The 22,836-nt window shown below is 42.8% G+C and overlaps 1 protein-coding gene across 2 annotated transcripts in view; it reads right to left on the bottom strand.

The window, feature by feature from the left end:
- KCNH1 (potassium voltage-gated channel subfamily H member 1) overlaps positions 1–21,909 on the bottom strand; it is a 421,045-nt gene extending 399,136 nt beyond the window's left edge. For both annotated transcript variants that reach the window (XM_075339163.1, XM_075339164.1), the window contains exon 1: positions 21,558–21,909. In XM_075339163.1, coding sequence (XP_075195278.1) covers positions 21,558–21,636 — 79 coding nt within the window. In that variant the 5' untranslated portion in view covers positions 21,637–21,909. The remainder of the gene's footprint in view (positions 1–21,557) is intronic.
- Positions 21,910–22,836: the final 927 nt, after the last annotated feature.

Raw genomic sequence — 22,836 nt, 5'->3', positions numbered from 1 at the left:
GTGGGTGCAGGCTGCTATTTTTAGGCTGGGGGTGACCCAATAAGCATGGGTCTCCTCAGACTGAGAATACCAGCCCACATCTGTTGGGCTTTATTATGGCTGAGTATCAAAATTGAGGGGGACCGCACTCAGTTTTTTAAAATTATTTATTTACATAATTAAAAAAAAGCCGCATGCGGTTCCTCCTATTTAGATGCACAGCCAAGATAAGCAATCGCATGGAGGCTGTAGCCTGTAGCCGTGGGTTTTATCTGTGTTGGGTATCATAATATGAGGGGACCCTATGCCAAATGTTTTATTTATTTATTTTATACCACTATAGAGACCTGTAGACAGCGCCTGTGATTGCTTTGTAGTCAGACGTTGTCACAGGCTGGGGGTGTGTCTGACTGCAACCAATCACAGACGCCAGGACGGCCAGTGGGCGGGGGAAGCAGTGCATATGGATGAGCGACAATGAGCGGCCCAGGAAGTGAAGGAGAGGCAGCGGAAGCAGTGTACATCCGTGCCGGAGACTCGATAAGTATGAAGCGCTTGCTTCGTGCTTATTTTCTTTATTTTTTTATTATTTCCCGAGTGCCGGGTCCGGATCATTACCAAGAATTCCAGGTTCGGGCCCAATACTCTAGCATGTTTGAAACCGCGCGGATCCGGAAGTTCACAGTCTGGGTCCACCCATCACTAATCATCACCAACAAAGGCTTTTACACAAAGTATTAAATCAATTTCAGTGATTTCAGTAATTGAGTAATTTGAGTAAGTGCTTAATGCTTTTTCTCTGTGTCATTTCTCATTATTACACATAACCTAGTTTATGGACATCTATGGTTTTATTTCTTCGTTTGTGTGGATTGGATGGGTTGTTACCGACATCTAGTGAGAAATCCATGTCAATAGCATCTTTAGAAATATATTTACTTAGAAAATGTGTGATGTGTTCAACACTTATTTCATGTGTTGCATATATAATATTATGATGCTTTAATGCCTGAATTATCATTTTCATTCATCTTTGATTTGTTTTCCTGTGTATATATGTGTATTTCAATTTTATTTTATCTTAAATTACATCTATAAATGTATCTAAAGTGTTGAAATGCCAGAATTTGTTATATAGTCATAATTGTCTTGCATGGATATCATCACACATGCACACAGTGTACATAGGCTGCCAATCACCCAATGAACAAGCAAAATGTTCGTCGGGTGAAATGATCTTTTGGTTTTCTTAAAAGGTCATCATTCTCTGCAGCACATCATCTGGTGTAAACAGGATCTGTGTGGCTGAGAACAGTGGCAACCTATTACTCATCCTTCAGGGCCAGTCTGTCTAAACATGACGTAGAACACTGATTGGCAAACAAGTCGCCAATTAGTCGTTGATAAGCGCCGCAAGTCAATTACTGTAGTCACTTTTGTAAGTCCAGCAGTATTTCTTGGGAAAAGATTATGCAAATAGCCACTATCAGGAGGAAAAGATAGCCGGTTTTCCAGCCCCATAAAACTTTTTATTTTATTTCATTCCTTAAAAAGCATTACTGTCACACGGGTTTGGCTCATAACTTGCCGTAAGTCATTGCGGCATCAGACGCTGTTCACACGACAGACTCTACACTGTGGTTCTGAGTTACACAGGCAGGCTCGGGCATCAACCAGCTGTAGGTAGGTTCATTTGTGATCAGTCTGGCAGGAGTTAATCTCTGGTAACCTGCTGTGATCACATGTTGTGGGAAAACCTATCACAGCCACTCCCCTCCGATTTATGATGGTGGAACCTGTCGTCGCATGCCGACTATAGCCTTTTCAATACCAGTCCATGTGTTGTTGTGATCCAGTTGCTGGTGATTTATTTGTTGCTGTTTGGTGTGCTGTGGAATTCTTCTCATAGTCCGGTTAGTTCCTTCCTGCTCCTTATTTCCTCCTGATCATGTATTGTCTAATACCACTGTATGTGATTGCTGTAAGTAAGAGTTTTGGTTTCCCTGTCCATTTGTGTGGGTTTTACCACTCCTGTCCTGACCCTCCCCTGGGGTGAGGGAGAGGGTGTATAAGATCAAGGCTGTTAAGGAGCTCAAGGAATGCGGCCCAGACATCATCACCTTTGGACGTATCTCTGGGATCAGGAACAGTTAGGGTCCCCCTAGCCTGAGGGCCAGTTTAGAAGCCCAGGACCCTGTTATCTCCTACTACTCCGTGACAATTAACAAAAATGGAAAACAAATAGAGAGATAAAAATCCACCATGGTAGCAGTTTATGCATTTCGAGGCTGCATGCCTCTTAGTCAGAACATCATGACTAAAAGGCATGCAGCCATAAAACGAGTAAATCGCTACCATGGTTGTGTCATGATATGGGGAAATACTGGACAAACGACAAAAAGGGAGAGGAGGAAAGATGGGAACCCTGTCTATAGGGAAGGGGAAGATGGTGATCTCTGGTAAAACCTTCCACTAGCCCCTGGCTTAACTGACATCCCTAGATAGGTTCCACACCTAGGCGCCGAGCAGGATACCTAGAACCTGGTTGACCCTGAAATGGGCGCTAGGCAGTGACAGGATGGGATGAGCACAAGTCAACCCCACTAAGTCCTAAAGAAGACACAGGGAAGACAAACAGAGGTATGCAAATGGACAAAGTATCTCCAGAATAACTTTGGGAGAAGTACAGCAACATACAACATTTCTCCAGATGATTACAAGCCAATTGCTTGCAATCTGGACAGCATAGGAGCAACTCTATTGTCAGTAACAAACCAAGGGGAAATGCAGGTATAGATGGACACAGGGAGTGAGAATAAGGATTAGCAGCTGAATTGCCAAGGTGTTTGCAGGGTCCTAGAGGGTAAAGCGTTAACCCTGACAGAGAAGACACATGGAACTCAATTCACACCAGAAAAGAAACATTGAAACATCAAGGATCAATTTGTGATGCCAAACACAGCGACCTTCTGCAGCCGGACACCACAGGGCTGTCAGACAACAGATGTGTCAGGTAGATTTTTATCTGTCTATTTGTTTTCCGTTTTTGTTATGCTTTTTAAGGAATGAAATAAAACAAAAAGTTTTATAGTGCTAGATTTTCTCAACATCGTCGTCACCTGTGATGGTCTTCAGACCTGACATCACTGCAAAGCCCTAACGACAATGCCCACGGGCCGGGGTGGAGAGGCAGAGGAAGAGCAACTGATTTTCTTATTTTTATACAGATGATACCATAAGGCTATGTGCCCATGGGAGAAAGTACCTGCAGATTTTGCTGTGAAAAACCCGCGGATTTTCTAGACTTTGCAGCTAAATCTGCGAGTTTACGCAAGTACAGACACTCCCCATGTTATCCTATGGGATTTGGGGAGTGCTGTATCAATGCTGCCGTATTTGCAGCTGCGTAAAATGCTGCGGATTTCCCACAGCCGCACGTAACTGTGTGAAGGCCTAGGCTATGAATCGTTTGTCCAGTATAATAATATGATTTCAAATCCTCCTCTGAGACCCGGAGGTCTTCCCCAACAGTTGCATGTCAATTATTCATGCGGAATTATCTGCGGAATTCCTGCCTTTCCAGTATGGAGATACAGGGGAAGAATTCCGCATGAAATCTTCTCTGTTTCCGCAGGTTTACCGCAACAATTCCGCAGAAATACCGCATCAATGGATAGCTGCGGGGAGTTACTGCGTGAACCTGCGGAAATACCTGCAGAAAACTCCGCAGGTACGATCTCCTGTGGGCACATGGCCTAAAGGCGGCGTTACACGCAACGATGGATCTAACAATATATCGCCGGGGTCACGGATTCCGTGACGCACATCCGGCATCATTAGCGACGTCGTTGCGTGTGACAGCAAGGAACGACTGTTAACGATGGAAAATACTCACCAAATCGTCCATCGTTGACACGTTCATTTTCAAAAAATCGTTCGTTGTTGAGGACGCAGGTTGTTCGTCGTTCCCGAGGCAGCACACATCGCTACGTGTGACACCCCGGGAACGACGAACTACAGCTTACCTGCGGCCGCCGGCAATGAGGAAGGAAGGAGGTGGGCGGGATGTTACAGCCACTCATCTCTGCCCCTCCGCTTCTATTGGGCGGCCGCTTAGTGACGCCGCTGTGACGCAGGACGAACTGCCCCCTTAGAAAGGAGGCGGATCGCCGGACACAGCGACGTGGCTAGCCAGGTAAGTCTGTGTGACGGAGCCTTGCAATCTTGTGCGCCCCGGGCAGCGATTTGCTCGTGACGCACAAATGACGGGGGGCGGGTGCTTTCACCAGCGACATCGTAAGCGATATCGCGGCGTGTAACACCCCCTTTAGAGTAAAAAAATATCCCAGAAATTGTTATGTAAAACCAAAAACCTCCTTTAATACCAAGGTGCATTCTTCCGGGGCTGTGCCGCGGCCGCTATACTCAGTCTCATTAGTATGATATACTTTCCTCAATGCTCACATTTCAATCCTTGATGAAATCTCGCACCACTGTGGGATAAGACCTCATCATTTCAGGGTGTATAAGGCTTTATGCTGATAAACCGCCATCCCAGCTACATGAAAGACCCATTAGTGAAACCTATTAATATCCTATGGAGTAAACAGTAAGTTGCGGCCATGCATCACCTGCCTCAATAATAGCCGTCTCCTCGCTATCAGGACCTTCCTGCCTCACATGTTCATCCAGCAGAAGGTTAATGCATGGGATGGGATCATTACATTAAACTTTCATACAGACTAATGCTCGTGCGCCTACATTATGCACCTCTTAAATCTCATTCTTATTGACCCGCCACCATTAGACCCTGGACCATGCGGACAGTCCTGCAATCATTTATGGAATTCATCTCAGAACCCTGATACATGGAGAAAGATTATTTTTTCTCCATTCTGTTCAACTAACTGATCAATATCATTATGTACAAGTGCTAAAGTCAGTATATAAATCAGTATATAAGTGCTATTTATGTCCTGTATAATTAGTATTGCACTAAGTGCTGCTTAAAGGGAATGCATCATCAGAAAATGGCCTATTGTTTAAATCAGGTCTTTTTGTTTAATTTATTTTCTAAACATTTTTGGCAATATTTTGTTTTCATAAAACAATCTGTATAAAACAAAAATAATTAAAAATATTCTCAGTTTTAACTCTGGCCACTGGGGCCATCTTGGTCTCATGCTTCTAGTCCCTTACAGAAGACTATTTAGTAATTTCGTTATCATCCCAGGCAGGATTACAATCATAGGTAACACCTCTGTTTACAATAGATAATACAGGATCCACCATACATAAAAGGTGATGTCACAGCTCACCTCCTCCTCCTCCTGTACAATAAGTGATAACACCTCTATATACAGTAAATAACACAGTATCTACCATTCACAATAGGTGATATCACAGCTCACCTCCTCTCCATGTATCATGACTGATGATATCACATCTATTTATATACAGTAGATAACAAAGGATCCACCATTCACAATAGGTGATATCACAGCTCACCTCCTCCTCCTGTACAATAAGTGATAACACCTTTATATACAGTAGATATCACCTATTGTGAGTGGTGGATCCTTTGTTATCTACTGTATATAGAGGTGTTATCAGTCATTGTACAGGAGGAGGAGGTGAGCTGTGGCATCACCAATTGTGAATGGTGGATACTGTGTTGTCTACTGTATATAAATAGATATGATATCATTAGTCATGATAAAGGGGGAGGAGGTGATCTGTGATATCACCTATTGTGAATGGTATATACTGTGTTATCACAGATCACCTCCTCCCCCTGTATCATGACCAATAATATATCTATTTATATACAGTAGATAACACAGAATCCATCCCATCTCATCATAATAGGTGATGCCACAGCTCACCTCCTCCTCTTGTACAATAACTGATAACACCTCTATATACAGTAGATAACACAGAATCCACCCCATCCCATCACAATAGGCGATGCCACAGCTCACCTCCTCCTCTTGTACAATGACTGATAACACCCCTATATATAGTAGATAACACAGGATCCACCATTTACAATAAGGGATATCACAGCTCACCTCCTCCTTCTTTTGTACAATGACTGATAACACTGCTATATACAGTAGACAACACAAAATCCACTAGTCACAATAGGTGATATCACATTTCGCCTCCTCCTCCTGTACAATGACTAATAACACCAATATACAGTGTAGGCGTTAGCACTTGGTGTACCCGGGAAAGTGTTGGGGCCCTGGACCGCTGGGGGGGGCCCCACTCACAGTCGCCAGTGACCAGTGGCATACCGCTAATGGAGGCAGGCTACATGACTGCTATGGGGTCCGTGAATCAGGAGGGCCCGATGCCAGCACATTTCAATCAAGTCTCTGTCTCGCCCTCCTGCACCTCACTCCCTTTGGTCAACTACTGTTGTCTGGGGATCGGCCTTGGAGTGGTACCTGGTGTTTACTGACAGCCAAGCCTATCATCACCATCATGATAGGCTTGGCTGTCAGTAAACACCAGGTACCAAACCATGGCCGTCCCCCAGACAACAGTAGTTGACCAAAGGGAGTGAGGTGCAGGAGGGCGAGACAGAGACATGATTGAAATGTGCTGGCATCGGGCCCTCCTGATTCACGGGCCCCATAGCAGTCAGACAGAACCTCTGTTCTAGTAAAGACCCTGTAGACAATTAGTCATGCCCCTCCAGGGTAAGCCCAGCCCGTGGCACAATGGGTCATTCAAATGTCGACAGTTTGTGCTGACACTAATGCTCCCCTGCAATTTTTTTAGATCTTGATTAGGGCTGCTTATCACCCCTGACGTAGGCATCCGCCGAAACGGACGTTCGTCGGGTGGGGGTGCCATCCGGTGTTACCTGAGAGATCTTCCCTGGTAAGTTATTGCAACACTCTATACTACCATTGGGTTTAATTGTGATAATGTCTCACATGGGAGGTTTGAGCATGGTATACTCCTGGAGTTCTAATCGGCATATTAGGTTCACAGTAACCAATGTGATATGGAGATTTTTCTATTGAGCACTCCTGGAGTATATAATCACCATATTAGGTTCTGAGTAACCACTGTGATACGGATTGGGGGCTTTTTACCATCTTTTCCTTCCTTCCCAACCATCCATCTATGGTTTCACCGGATTGAGCACCTCGTTGTATGCTTGTCACTGTGCCTTATGTAATGCTCACAATAAATATTTATTATTGGTACTGGAAGTCTGATCGCTTCTTTTCTTGTGTATGTTATCTAGCATCTAGACTATCCTGCATTGCATCAATGTTTCTCTGCTGTCCCCATCCCGGGAGATTGGCTGCACTGCCATGGGTTGTAAACTTCTTGATTATGTTGCACACCATGGACAAAGGAACATCAAGATCTCTGGAGATGGACTTGTAACATTGAGATTGTTGATATTTTTCTACAATTCTGGTTCTCATGTCCTCAGACAGTTATCTTCTCCTCTTTCTGTTCTCCTTGCTTAGCTAAACAATGAAGCAATTTAGTCAACATCTCCCCATTTTACCTGGTTTCAGGTGTGATTTTCATATTGCCCACCACTGTTAGTTGCCACAAGTGACTTTGAACAAGCGTCACATACTTGAAAGTTGTTTACCCACAATTTTAGAAAGGGGACACAATTTTGTATTGTATTGTGGTACCGTGTTAGCCAGAAGAATGTATGTAAATACTTTTTTGCCCAAAAATGACAAAAGTCTGCATACCCAACACAAATCAAGACTATAAGATCATGGATTTCTTTTCATGCACATCCTCCAATGTGGTGACATGATACAATGTACAAGGCGCCAAACAGGAACACATATTGGGGAAACTAAACAAAAACTACAAACCAGGAGGAATCTACACAGGCACACTGTAAGGACTGAGCTGGATACACCTGTGGGAAATAATTTCTTAGGATTAGGACACAGTATGGCAGATTTAACTGAAAGGGCATTTAATGGAGCTCAGAGAGAGAAAAATCTGGGAATTCAAACTGATGAGGATGTTTAAGTTTTTTGACAAAAGGACTCAATTTACCATCTGGATTTATGACTCGGTGCATGGACACTTTCCACCTCCACCCGGCCGCCCCCAGATCACCAGCAATCACTCCCACCACGTCTTCATTTGTAACAAAAACCTTAATTTGATTTCCTTGGCTTATCTTTAGGAGACATCGCCCCATCGCTCCCATGCACAAACGTCCTGTTGTCACATCTCTTCGGTGTTGTGGGTTTTGTCTCACTAATTCATATGTAATTCTGCCTGACGAAGAGACCTCTGCGCTCCGAAAGCTGCAGATACCATTTTTCTGTTCAGTCAACTAAGGTATCACTCCTACAATACTTTTGTCATTTGTGGGCATAAAAGTATTTACATGGAGTTTTGTGTGAAATTATCTCTAATTTTTTCTTCTGTTTTTTTTTCTTTTGTTTTTTTGTGCTGTTTCAACATCCACAAAAGAAATAAATGTGTATAACAAAATATGTGGAATTGCAATAACTTTCTGGGAGAAATACTTCATTTTATGGAACAATTCCAAGTGTGGCAAAACCTTTGGCCAAGACTGTATGTTTGTATGTATGTGCTCTGTGTATACTTGACTGTATGTATGTGCTTAGTATATACATGTCTGTATGTATGTGCTTGGTGTATACATGATTGTATGTATGTGCTCGGTGTATACATATCTGTATGTATGTGCTCTGTGTATACATGTCTGTATGTATGTGCTCGGTGTATACATGATTGTATGTATGTGCTCGGTGTATACATATCTGTATGTATGTGCTCTGTGTATACATGTCTGTATGTATGTGCTCGGTGTATACATGATTGTATGTATGTGCTCGGTGTATACATATCTGTATGTATGTGCTCTGTGTATACATGTCTGTATGTATGTGCTCGGTGTATACATGATTGTATGTATGTGCTCGGTGTATACATATCTGTATGTATGTGCTCTGTGTATACATGTCTGTATGTATGTGCTCGGTGTATACATGATTGTATGTATGTGCTCGGTGTATACATATCTGTATGTATGTGCTCTGTGTACACATGTCTGTATGTATGTGCTTGGTATATACATGGCTGTATGTATGTGCTCGGTGTATACATATCTGTATGTATGTGCTCTGTGTATACATGTCTGTATGTATGTGCTTGGTATATACATGGCTGTATGTATGTGCTCGGTGTATACATGATTGTATGTATGTGCTTGGTGTATACATGGCTGTATGTATGTGCTCGGTGTATACATGATTGTATGTATGTGCTTGGTGTATACATGTCTGTATGTATGTGCTTGGTGTATACATGATTGTATGTATGTGCTCTGTGTATACATGTCTGTATGTATGTGCTTGGTATATACATGGCTGTATGTATGTGCTCGGTGTATACATGATTGTATGTATGTGCTTGGTGTATACATGATTGTATGTATGTGCTCTGTGTATACATGTCTGTATGTATGTGCTTGGTATATACATGTCTGTATGTATGTGCTCGGTGTATACATGATTGTATGTATGTGCTCGGTGAATACATATCTGTATGTATGTGCTCTGTGTATACATGTCTGTATGTGTCTGCTGGGTGTATACATATCTGTAAGTATGTGCTCTGTGTATACATGTTTGCATATATGTGCTCTGTGTATATAGTACATGTCTGTATATATGTGCTCTGTGTATACATGTCTGTATGTGTGTGCTCTGTGTTTACATGTATGTATGTTTGTACTCTGTATATAGTACATGTCTGTATGTATATGCTTTGTGTATACATGTCTGTGCTCTATGTATACATATATGTATGTATATGCTTTGTGTATACATGTCTGTATGTATGTGCTCTATGTAGAGTCATATGTAAAAGTTTGGGCACCCCTATTAATGTTAACCTTTTTTCTTTCTAACAATTTGGGTTTTTGCAACAGCTATTTCAGTTTCATATATCTAATAACTGATGGACTGAGTAATATTTCTGGATTGAAATGAGGTTTATTGTGCTAACAGAAAATGTGCAATCTGCATTTAAACTAAATTTGTCAGGTGCATAAGTATGGGCACCCTTATCAATTTCTTGATTTGAACACTCCTAACTACTTTTTACTGACTTACTAAAGCACTAAATTGGTTTTGTAACCTCATTGAGCTTTGAACTTCATAGGCAGGTGTATCCAATCATGAGAAAAGGTATTTAAGGTGGCCGCTTGCAAGTAGTTCTCCTATTTGAATCTCCTATGAAGAGTGGCATCATGGGCTCCTCAAAACAACTCTCAAATGATCTGAAAACAAAGATTATTCAACATAGTTGTTCAGGGGAAGGTACAAAAAGTTGTCTCAGAGATTTAAACTGTCAGTTTCCACTGTGAGGAACATAGTAAGGAAATGGAAGAACACAGGTACAGTTCTTGTTAAGCCCAGAAGTGGCAGGCCAAGAAAAATATCAGAAAGGCAGAGAAGAAGAATGGTGAGAACAGTCAAGGACAATCCACAGACCACCTCCAAAGACCTGCAGCATCATCTTGCTGCAGATGGTGTCAATGTGCATCGGTCAACAATACAGCGCACTTTGCACAAGGAGAAGCTGTATGGGAGAGTGATGCGAAATAAGCCGTTTCTGCAAGCACGCCACAAACAGTCGCCTGAGGTATGCAAAAGCACATTTGGACAAGCCAGTTACATTTTGGAAGAAGGTCCTGTGGACTGATGAAACAAAGATTAAGTTGTTTGGTCATACAAAAAGGCGTTATGCATGGAGGCAAAAAACCATGGCATTCCAAGAAAAGCACTTGCTACCCACAGTAAAATTTGGTGGAGGTTCCATCATGCTTTGGGGCTGTGTGGCCAATGCCGGCACCGGGAATCTTGTTAAAGTTGAGGGTCACATGGATTCAACTCAGTATCAGAAGATTCTTGACAATAATGTGCAAGAATCAGTGATGAAGTTGAAGTTACGCAGGGGGTGGATATTTCAGCAAGACAATGATCCAAAACACCGCTCCAAATCTACTCAGGCATTCATGCAGAGGAACAATTACAATGTTCTGGAATGGCCATCCCAGTCCCCAGACCTGAATATCATTGAAAATCTGTGGGATGATGTGAAGCGTGCTGTCCATGCTCGGCGACCATCAAACTGAACTGGAATTGTTTTGTAAACAGGAATGGTCAAATATACCTTCATCCAGGATCCAGGAACTCATTAAAAGCTACAGGAAGCGACTAGAGGCTGTAATTTTTGCAAAAGAAGGCTCTACAAAATATTAATGTCACTTTTATGTTGAGGTGCCCATACTTTTGCATTGGTCAAATTTAGTTTAAATGCAGATTGCACATTTTCTGTTAGTACAATAAACCTCATTTCAATCCAGAAATATTACTCAGTCCATCAGTTAACATTAATAGGGGTGCCCAAACTTTTTCATATGATTGTATATATGTCTTTATATACACTGACAAGCAAAGGGTAACAATGTTTTGAACTTTTGACTTTCAGTCTCCATATCTCACCATCCACTACAGCTCTGAGCGTGAGACAACCTTCATTTTATAGACAATCATCTTGGCTATTGCATAAATTTGACTTCCAACTATTTAGCATATGATTAGTTATGCAGATTTTTGTCATGTCATTGCATTGTTGCTGATGTTTAAAAAATAGTTTTCCCTCCTTTATACTACAAATTACAATCTGTTCTCGCATTCCCTAATAGCTCAGTGTGTTATTAGTCTGATTCCCAAGCGAAAGGTCACTGGTTCAAATTGAGGGGCAGCCATGAAGATTTCCCAGGAATTGAGAAACAGCGTCATCCAGCTCATCGCTAGAGGTCTCTTGGCCAAGAAAATTGCCAAACTGCTCCATGTGAGGCTATAACAGTTGCAATGAAGTCTGTCTATCAATTCAAAAGCCAAGAGGTGGACATCTGGGCAAAATATTAGAGACAAGTCATCTCATCGCAAGGTCTATCAGATCTGAAGAGACAAACACGACACTGGAGGCGGCTCGTATGCTTCATAATAGTGAGATCACAGACATCCATGAAATCACTGGGCGACGCACAATGCACAAGTTTGGAATGGTGGCCCGAAAACAGGTGAAGAAGCCTCAACTTCAATATCATCATACTCGAGTTTGCAAAAAAGTACGAAAAGAGGAGAATAGAAGAGTGGAAACGAGTGATTTGGAGCGATAAGACAAATATCAATAGATGGGCTCTGATGGGGGCAAATGGGTCTGGAAGAAACAATGAGAAAGGGGCTAAAGGATCGAGAAATTGAACGACCTGTCAAGTTTGCTAGAGGAAGCCTGAGGATATGGGGATGTTTCATAGCCAAAGGCATTGGATACTTGACCAGGATCGATGGAGGTCTCAATGCTGAGCTATATGTGTGTGTCCTACAAGACGAGTTCCTTAATACACTTGAGTACTATGAGTATTAAAAGGATGACGTAGTGCTCCAGGAGGACAACGACCCTAAGCATACGTCAAGATTGGTGAAGAAATGGCTCAATGACAATGAAGTAGAGCAGCTGGATTGTCCCCACAGTCCCCAGACCTCAACCCAATCCAACACTTGTGGGTGAAGTAAAAGCTGTATACATCCCCAAGTGAGCCGACCAGTATACACCAGCACTGGGAACGTGTAGAAGAGACCTGGGATCATAACTCGGTCGAGACATGCTTGAATCTGATCGAGAGCCCAGAAGGATTCAGGCAGTGCTGAAAGCCAAAGATGGATTAACAAAATATTATAAATAAAATTTTCATTTTTAGGAGCAAATACCGTGACATGACAAGAATCTGCATAAATAATCACATGCTTTATAGTTGGAAATCAAATTTATGTATGAGATAGCCAAGATGATTGTATATAAAATGAAGGTCGTCTCACGCTCAAAGCTGTAGTGGATGGTCAAATGTTCAAAACATTGTTACTCTTTTGTGTATACATATATGTCTGTATGGAACGAGCAAAATGCTGCTCACTCATTGGGTGTTTGGATTGTTTATGGTGGAGGAAAAATCATTATTCTCAGCAGCACATGGTCTGGAGCAAAGTACAGAAGTCCTGCCGGTAACATGGTTGTGTATGGTGACACATTGATCTACTACTGATCGTTCTGCGCCCATCATTCTTCCTCAGTCTCTGTAAAAAGCCGGTAAAGAAGCATCAAACGACTTCAATCTGGTCGATCACTACAGCATGAAATGAGTGCATGTAAATACCACCTACCGGTAAGTGTTCTGTGTGATGGTGCCATATGTCAGCTTTTGGGGCCCTACTTTTAACTTTTGCCCCGGTCCCCATTTTCTCTAAAACTGGCCCTTGTTACTTAATAACTTATTGACTGTTGGGGGTCCAATTAACAGGCAGAATGGGACAATTTTACCCCCTTTAGAAGGGCACAGCAGTGCACATGCTCCATTCATTCTGTAGCGGGCTGCAGAGTGTACGGCATGTTTTTTTATGACAGCCCTATAGAAAATGTATGGCGAAACAGTAGGAAAATCGGAACTACTGTAACACAGAGTTTTGCTCAAACTTCGCCGACTGTCATGGCGGCGCTGAGCTCTGTTCAGATTGCAGATCATGACACTCCGCCCAATGGTTTCTATGGTATCTGGGATCTACACAGGCAGACTCAGGCATCGACCTCCTGTGTGCTGAGTCATAGGCAGGCTAGCAAGAGTTAATCTCTGCTAGTCTGCTTGCTCCTTTGATCACATGTTGTGGGGAGACCTATCACATCTGCTCTCCTCCTATTTATGCTGGCTGAATCTGTCTACCCATGCCAGCTATATTTTTTATGTTGGTCTGCGAGGTGTGGTGTCCAAGAATTTCTGGAGAAAGTTGTGTTTTTTGCTTGGTGTGCTTGTGGAGTTTACCCCTGTTGTTTTTTAGCTTCCTTCCTGCTCTTGTTTTCCCCTGTGCATGCTGTATGACAGTTTTGGTTTTCCCCTGTCTGTCTAAATATTTGAGTTTCATCACTCTCTTGTCCTGTCCCTCCCTGGGGGGAGGGGAAATCATATGAGGACTGGTCAGTAGCAGGACCAGGAAGGAGAAAACCATTAGGGGTATCTCTGATAATAGGTATAACATAGAGCCCCCTAGCTTGAGGGACAGCTTTGGGGCTCCCGTTCTGTGCTATCCTATAGTCTTCATGACAGCTACCAATCTAATTGGGATAAAAGTAACCCATTAAAAGAAATTACTGTTCTGAGGATCAGTGTGTGTCCCGGTGAACGGACTCCAAACGATCAAAAAGTGGATGGGTTTCATAAAACATTTTGCACCACAGACTTCTATGGCTTTTGTGTTGCGTCGCTTATTGCTCACTGTAGAATCAGTTAAGTGAGAATCCATCAGTGAGCTCGCGAGGACCATGTGATGGGGAATTTGTAACTCTTTTATCTGTCTCTTTCTGAGCTCCTCTCATCTCATTTATGACCACAGACCACATCAAAGTTGAATGTGCATGAAAACAAACAGCCTGTAAAAGTCAAAGGGTGCAACACTTTTAATAAAACCCACCTGTAAAAAATATTTTTATCCCCAAATACATGAATTTAGGTAAATAATTATCCCCAGAGGTGGACAATTCTCGCAGAAGTGTGCCTTATATTAAAATTTGCAAAGCCAAAATAGAGGGCAAATCTTTGAAGAAATTTCTCTAAATGTTCTAACATAAAGAAAAAAGAAATCTGAGATTGTCCTTGGTCTATCACTATCGCCAAATGTCACATAGGCAGCCATGACACTCTGGACTCATAGAAGTGAGGGCAGGAGAGCAGTCATTGATTATCAGGAGCTGGATGGGATTCTCTATGATCAGTCAGACAGAAGCTCTTCATAAAAATATATCTAAGGGGCACTTTGCACACTACGACATCGCAGCTGCGATGTCGGTGGGGTCAAATTAAAAGTGACGCACTTCCGGCATCGCATGCGACATCGTAGTGTGTAAAGGCTCGATGATACGATTAACGAGCGCAAAAGCGTCGTAATCGTATCATCGGTGCAGCGTCGGCTTAATCCATAATTACGCTGACGCGACGGTCCGATGTTGTTCCTCGTTCCTGCGGCAGCACACATCGCTGTGTGTGAAGTCGCAGGAGCGAGGAACATCTCCTACCGGCGTCACTGCAGCTTCCGTAGAATATGCGGAAGGAAGGAGATGGGCGGTATGACGCCGCACGACCCGCCCCCTTAACAAGGAGGCGGGTCGCTGGCCAGAGCGACGGTCGCAGGACAGGTGAGTGCATGTGAAGCTGGCGTAGCGATAATGTTCGCTACGGCAGCTATCACAAGGATATCGCTGCTGCGACGGGGGCGGGTACTATCGCGCTCGGCATCGCAGCATCGGCCTGCGATGTCGCAGCGTGCAAAGTACCCCTTAGACCTGACATGGCAGATGTATTTACTTTGAAACTCCATCTTCGATATGCCAGTATAATACTAATATTAAAATGAACATTTTATGAGCTAATGAGTAAGGGGCACTTTGCACACTATGACATCGCAAGCCGATGCTGCGATGCCGAGCGTGATAGTCCCCGCCCCCGTCGCAGCAGCGATATCTTGTGATTGCTGCCGTAGCGAACATTATCGCTACGGCAGCTTCACATGCACTCACCTGCCCTGCAACGTCGTTCTGGCCGGCGACCCACCTCCTTCCTCAGGGGGCGGGTCATGCGGCGTCACAGCGACGTCACACGGCAGGCGGCCAATAGAAGCGGAGGAGCGGAGATGAGCGGGACGTAAACATCCCGCCCACCTCCTTCCTTCTTCATTACAGGCGGGACGCAGGTAAGGTGATGTTCCTCGCTCCTGCGGCTTCATACACAGCGATGTGTGCTGCCGCAGGAACGAGGAACAACATCGGACCGTCGCTGCTGCAAAAGTTTGGAAATGTCGGACCCTACACCGATCATATGATAACGATGCTTTTGCGCTCATTAATCGTATGTAAAAGGATTCACATACTGCGATGTTGACAGCGACGCCGGATGTGCGTCACTTTCGATTTGACCCCACCAACATCGCACCTGCGATGTCGCACCGTGCAAAGTACCCCTAAGAGTTTACAGTCTACGCCAACCCAGCCTGACTGTCAGTTACCGCATATGCTGAGCATTGTGAGAACTCAGATATCTTAGACCTGATGTGGCAGGTGTATTTACTTTGAAACCCCATCTTCCATATGCCGGTATAATGTGTAATACTAATGTTAAAATGAACATTTTATGAGCTAAAGAGAAAGCGTTTACAGTCTACGCCAACTCAGCCTGACTGTCAGCTATCGCATATGCTGAGCAGTGTGAGAACTCAGCAGGGAGAAGGGACACTGAGGAGCTGTCAATCAAGCCAGGTTCAGTTTACAATTTCATAAAGGATTATATAGCAATTTGACATGATATTTTAAAGTAAGTACACCAGCCTCCTCGTGTCTAAGAAATTGTGTATTGTGAAATCTCATTAAGGATAGGAAGAATATTAATTATTATTATTATTATTATTCTTATCTGAATCAATCATTAGTACAGACTCATACTTTGGGCCTTTACCTTCAAGCAAGAAGATTTGACAATATAGTTTATATTTCCTGCCCTGTGCTCCATACAGGACAGTATCCTCCATTGGGACAAATCACTGCTATCTGTGAAGGTGGCTGGCTGCTCACTTCAATAGCTAAACCATCCTCCTTCTCTACCTATGCATTAGTTGTGATAGGAAAAGGGGGCTGGCTTTGCTACCGTGTTTCCACCTGAAAATAAGGCCTACCCCGAAAATAAGCCCCAGCAGGAATGTTTAGCCTTTTGGAATATGCTTAAAATATAAGCCCTACTCCAAAAATAAGCCCTAGTTGTGGTTCAATTATGAAGTGTCCAGGCAGCTAAAAAAGTTAAAGAACATAGCAGGACTCTTCATTATAGAAAACAGATACCCCCCTAAAAAAGAAAAGACAGACACAAAAGAGAGGAGAGGCCCAAAAGACAGCAAACGGCTTACACTAAAAATTCACACTCACCAGACCCCGAACAACTTTAGCTGGCAAGTGCCGATGGTGAATGGGATCTCACACAGAGATCTGAGTCATTGTCAAGTCCCTCTCAGTTCCTCTCACACACATCCATTCGCAGTATCATTTTGCTCTAACTCTGTACGTGTTATACTGCTTCCGTGATCTGACATCAATTTGGATCTGTATGTGAGAGCCCATTCACTTATCAATTCTGCATGTCCATGGTCTGGTAAGTGTGATTTTCCTAGAAGGAAGGGGGGTGTCTGCCTTCTTTTGGGTGTAAACCTAGCAGTTACTTATGGTATAGCCATGTTTTCCCCAAAAATAAGACCTACCTCGAAAATTAACTATAGCGGGAATTTTTGTCCTGTTTGGTGTTCGCTTAAAATATAAACCCTACTCCAAAAATAAGCCCTAGTCGTAGTTAAAAAATGAAGTGTCCAGGCAGTTAAAAAAAAGTTAAAGAACACAGCAGAAGATTTCATTAAAGAAAACAGATACCCCTCGAGAGAGAAAAGACAGGCACAAAAGAGAGTAGAGGCCCAAAAGACAGCAGACAGCCCTCTCAAAAAAAAAAAAATCACACTCACCCGACCCTAAACAACTACAGCTGGCAAGTGCTGATGGTGGATGGGCTCTCACACAGAGATCTGCGCCGCTGTCAAGTCCCTTGCCGATCCGCTCACGCACACATCCAATCGCAGTAGCACTCCGCTGTCACTAACTCTCCGCGTGTTATACTGCTTCCGTGCACTGACACTGATGCAGATCTGTACGTGAGAGCCCATTCACTTACCAATTCTACATGTCCAGGGTCTGGTAAGTGTGATTCTCCTGAAAGGGGGGGTGCGTCTGCCTTCTTTTGGTGGTAAACCTAGCAGTTACTTATGAAATAGCAGTGTTTTCCCCAAAAATAAGACCCACCCTGAAAATAAGCCCTAGCTCATTTTTACAGAGCAAAAAATAATATAATATAAGGGGCTGTCTTATAGTGACAACCTTCTTAAAGGGCACCTCTCGTTGATATTACAGTATCTCTATCAGGTCCGAAGTGCAGAAAATATTACTGATGCAGAGATTGTTCTCACCTACTCTACTAGAAAATAGTAATTCGCAACATCAGCGCTCTGTCCCTTTAAGGCTTAAAATGTTCCTGTTCTGCTTCTAGGCAGGAGAATATTGAGACGACTGTGGGAATGACGTGAACTTTCCTTATTTATTGCCTCACAGTGGAAGCCCCGGCGCAACTGATTCAATCAATTAATGACCTAAAAGACAGAAAACGGCCTCCACATCATGCGAGTATAAATGAGCTAAAACACTTTACGCTATTTATTCCTGGTCGTGACTGGAGGCGACTGCCAAAGCCGAGCTCTTCCAGGAGATTATAGAAATGCATGGAACTAACCTCATGTCAAGAAGCCGGGGATATTTCAATGATCTGAAGGAATATTTCAATCTGTTCTACAGCAGTTAAGAAAAAGAAAGTGGGAAAAATGCAAAAGAAAGCGCCCACCATATCCACATTACACACTGCTACCAAATCAGAGCCCACGTTACACCCCTCATCCCATTTTACAGAGGAAAATAATTGATCATTACTGTTTTCTGGGAGTTTAGCATCTTCTTTTAATTGTAGAAAACAGATGAAAGACTGACTGCAGACCAGCAAAAGCCAAAAACAGGAGACATGTTACCTCCTGTGTGATGGTCCAAAGCAAAGAAGGAAAGCAAAAGACGAAGAAACCTGCGGCACCTACTCTGTCTGGATCACAGGGACTAAGAGGAATATTGTATGTAATTGCCCTTTAAATCGGGCTGATTATGCAAAAAGTTGGAGCCATCCAATGGTAGATACATACCGCAGATAGATAGATAGATAGAAAGAGGGATAGATAGAGGGATAGATAGATATGAGATAGATAGATAGAGGGATAGATGGATAGATAGATAGAGAGATAGAGGGATATAGGGATAGATAGAGGGATAGATAGATAGAAAGAGGGATAGCTAGAGGGATAGATAGATATGAGATAGATAGATAGATGGATAAAGGAATAGATAGAGGGATAGATGGATAGATAGATGGATAGAGAGATAGATAGATAGATAGATAGAGGGATAGATAGATAGGTAGATAGGTAGATATATAGAAGGATAGATAGATGGATAGATAGAAGGATAGATAGAGGGATAGATAGATAGATAGATAGATGGATAAAGGGATAGATAGATAGAGGGATAGATAGAGAGATAGAGGGATAGATAGAGAGATAGATAGAGAGATGGATAGATAGAGAGATAGAGAGATAGATAGATAGAAGTATAGATAGATAGATAGATAGAAGGATAGATAGATAGATAGAGGGATAGATAGATAGATAGAGGGATAGATAGATAGAGGGATAGATAGATAGAGAGATAGATAGAGAGATAGAGAGATGGATAGATAGATAGATAGATAGAAGTATAGATAGATAGATAGATAGATAGATGGATAGATAGAAGGATAGATAGAGGGATAGATAGAAAAATAGAGAGATAGATTGAAGGATAGATAGATTAGATAGATAGATAGATAGATAGATAGATAGATAGATAGACAGATGGATTGATACATAGAGATAGATAGATAGATAGATAGATAGATGGATAGATAGAGGGATGGATAGAAGGATAGATAGCTTGGATAGATAGATAGATAGATAGATAGATAGAAAAATAGATAGATAGACAGATGGATTGATACATAGATAGATGGATAGATAGATAAAATGATACATAGATAGAGATAGATAGTTAGATAGATAGAATAGAATAGAGGGATAGAAGGATGGTTAGATAGAAAGATAGATAAAAAGATAGATAGAGGGATAGATAGATAGATGATAGATACATAGAGGGATAGATAGAAGGATAAATACATAGATAGATAGATAAATAAATAGATAGATGATAGATAGATAGAGGGATAGATAGAGAGATAGATAGATAGAGGGATAGAGAGATAGATAGATAGATAGATAGATAGATAGATAGATAGATAGATAGAGGGATAGATAGAGAGATAGATAGATAGATAGATAGATAGATAGATAGATAGATAGATAGAGGGATAGATAGAGAGATAGATAGATAGAGGGATAGAGAGATAGATAGATAGATAGATAGATAGATAGATAGATCGATAGATAGATAGATAGATAGAGGGATAGATAGAGAGATAGATAGATAGAGGGATAGAGAGATAGATAGATAGATAGATACTGTTCAATGTATCTTATACTAATATCAGACTTGGTTACTTTTCTTGCTTCTTGGTGTTGCAGACACATTAACTTAACATCTTAATATCCTCTGGCAACAAATCCACAACTTCCGCTGCTGCATCCCATGTACATTACAGGACGTCAGGTTTATGGATAAGTTTATAAATAATTTATTCTTTCACCATTTAGTGTGATAATCTTCAGCAGACATGCAGCATATAGGGAGTGACAATGGCCTGCACCTTGCACCTCTGCAGCATCTCCAGAACTTGTCATCCAGCCTCCAAGAACCCAAGACCTTTCCACTGAATAATCCACATAGCAGGTAATTGCCTGGGAGACTTTTAGATGAGGGGTTAGGGTTAAGCATTATACAGAAAACAACCTCCATTGTTAGATAGATTGGATTTTACATCAATGCAAGAGGACAATAACAATCAAATACAGATAGGTCTAAAGAAGAATGTGACCTCCAGGGAGGGGGGGAGGGGGGAGATGCAGCAGCTTTATTCTATAGTAATCCAGGTTCATCAGCCTATAGAAAAATAATAATTCAGCACTTAACACATCACAAGTGTAGGAAAAGATTGGTATCAATTAGAAGAATGTGTAAGATCAAGAACTACTGAGGGGGGGGGGGGGTCTCCTCATCCAGACATAAAAGGTCCGCCGCACAGGGTATACCTGCAGTATGGAATATATGGGGGATAGCTTTTGTAGTGTATTCTCAATATAAGGATTAAAATAGAATTACAAATAAATAAAAAACAATTTAAAATAAAGAAATTAAGAAACAAATGCACTACAGAACTGTAGAACCAATCAGATCACAGCATTGATACAAAATTGATAAATATTTAGATAAGTAATAAAGTCTCCTCCATCCATGCAGGTGAAAGACAATTAATACAATTTGGATACCTTAATATTAACAAACCATCTCAAGCACAAGTGAAGTCCATGGAAAAAAGACAGAATATGGTGAAATTATAGATATTCTATGACTTTGGGGCATATACAGAACTAATGGCAATGATTGGGGTGCATTTTATACCCCATCTGATACAGTCCTGAAATCCCTCCAGATCAGCAATACAAGAATCTCCCAATTATTCACATGTAATGGTATTTGCTTAATCAGATCAATGCAAAAGAGGTGCATGCAATTAACGGGTTAAAGAATCCCGAGCTAAGAGAAGTGATTAGGAAGAGTGTGATATTGGGGAGGGGGCGAATTAGGCTTCTTACCATTAGATCTCCGGACAATATTCTCCAAAAAGGTGTTTTGTGGAGCAACCAGTCCTCTCCGACCCCCTGCCATGCTCATAGCAGCTGTAGTCCAAAGCTATAGGGGGCTTCAGGGTAGAGGAGGGCTGGGGAGAGCCGGGGCTCCTGGTCCTTCATGGAGAGAGGTCCTCATGGTCCTGAGTGGGTTTCTATTGCACCAAAAGAAGCGCTGGATGATGGAGCAGAGATCCCAGCCATCCTCCTCCAGCTCAGCCCTGCACACCTCCCACCCAGGATTCTGCTCCCCTTTTTTTCCTCCTTTGAGCTCCCCTGGAGAAAGCCCCTTCTTTGCTGTCCAAGGTCCTGGAATGAGCAGCTCTGCGCTCGCACTGCCTCACAGGAGTCCCCTCTGCCTGTGTCTGGCAGCTGGATTATGTAACCTCTTCATTGCCAAATCCACCCAGCTCTACCTCATAGGAATGCATTCAGGGGTTAGTCAGATATTCCTTCTGTCTGCAGCCCTCGAGGTTGGTGAAGATGCCCTGCTGCATGACAGAGAATGATGGGGATTGTAGTTCCTCCCGGATAATAAGGTCACTGTGCGCTGGTGATGTGTATAGGAATATTAAATATACCTATACTTAGCTACTGCAAGTCAGCTAGTAACTGGGGTATGAAGACTATATTAAGCTCTGCTATACAGGCGCAAACATATCATTGGTGCAACCAGGGGCCCAAGAGCCAAGGAGGCCACCACCACCTCCAAAGCATGAGGAATTGTACATTAGGAGGAGCTCCGGGGGCGCATAGAAGCCCAAGACCAAGGGGAGCCAAGAGCCAAGAGGACCACCACCTCCAAAGCAGGAGGAAATGTCCATTAGGAGGAGCTCTTGGGACGCACAGGAGCCCAAGACCAAGGGGACCCAAGAGCCAAGAGGACCACCACCACCTCCGAAGCAGGAGGAAATGTCCATTAGGAGGAGCTCTTGGGATGCACAGGAGCCCAAGACCAAGGGGACCCAAGAGCCAAGGGGGCCACCACCACCTCCGAAGCAGGAGGAAATGTCCATTAGGAGGAGCTCTTGGGACGCACAGGAGCCCAAGACCAAGGGGACCAAAGAACCAAGGGGGCCACCACCACTTCCAAAGCATGAGGAATTGTGCACTATGAGGAGCTCTTGGGACGCACAGGGGCCCAATAGCAAAGGGGACACAAGGTGCACCAAGAGCCAAGGGGGTCCAAGAGTCAAGAGGAGCCACCACTACCTCCAAAATAGGAGAAGTCGTGCATTATGAGAAT

Source organism: Anomaloglossus baeobatrachus, chromosome 3, assembly GCF_048569485.1.
Source record: "Anomaloglossus baeobatrachus isolate aAnoBae1 chromosome 3, aAnoBae1.hap1, whole genome shotgun sequence".
NCBI lineage: Eukaryota > Metazoa > Chordata > Amphibia > Anura > Aromobatidae > Anomaloglossus > Anomaloglossus baeobatrachus.
Note: the sequence above shows the minus strand (reverse complement) of the source record. Positions and strands in the feature narration are given on the sequence as shown.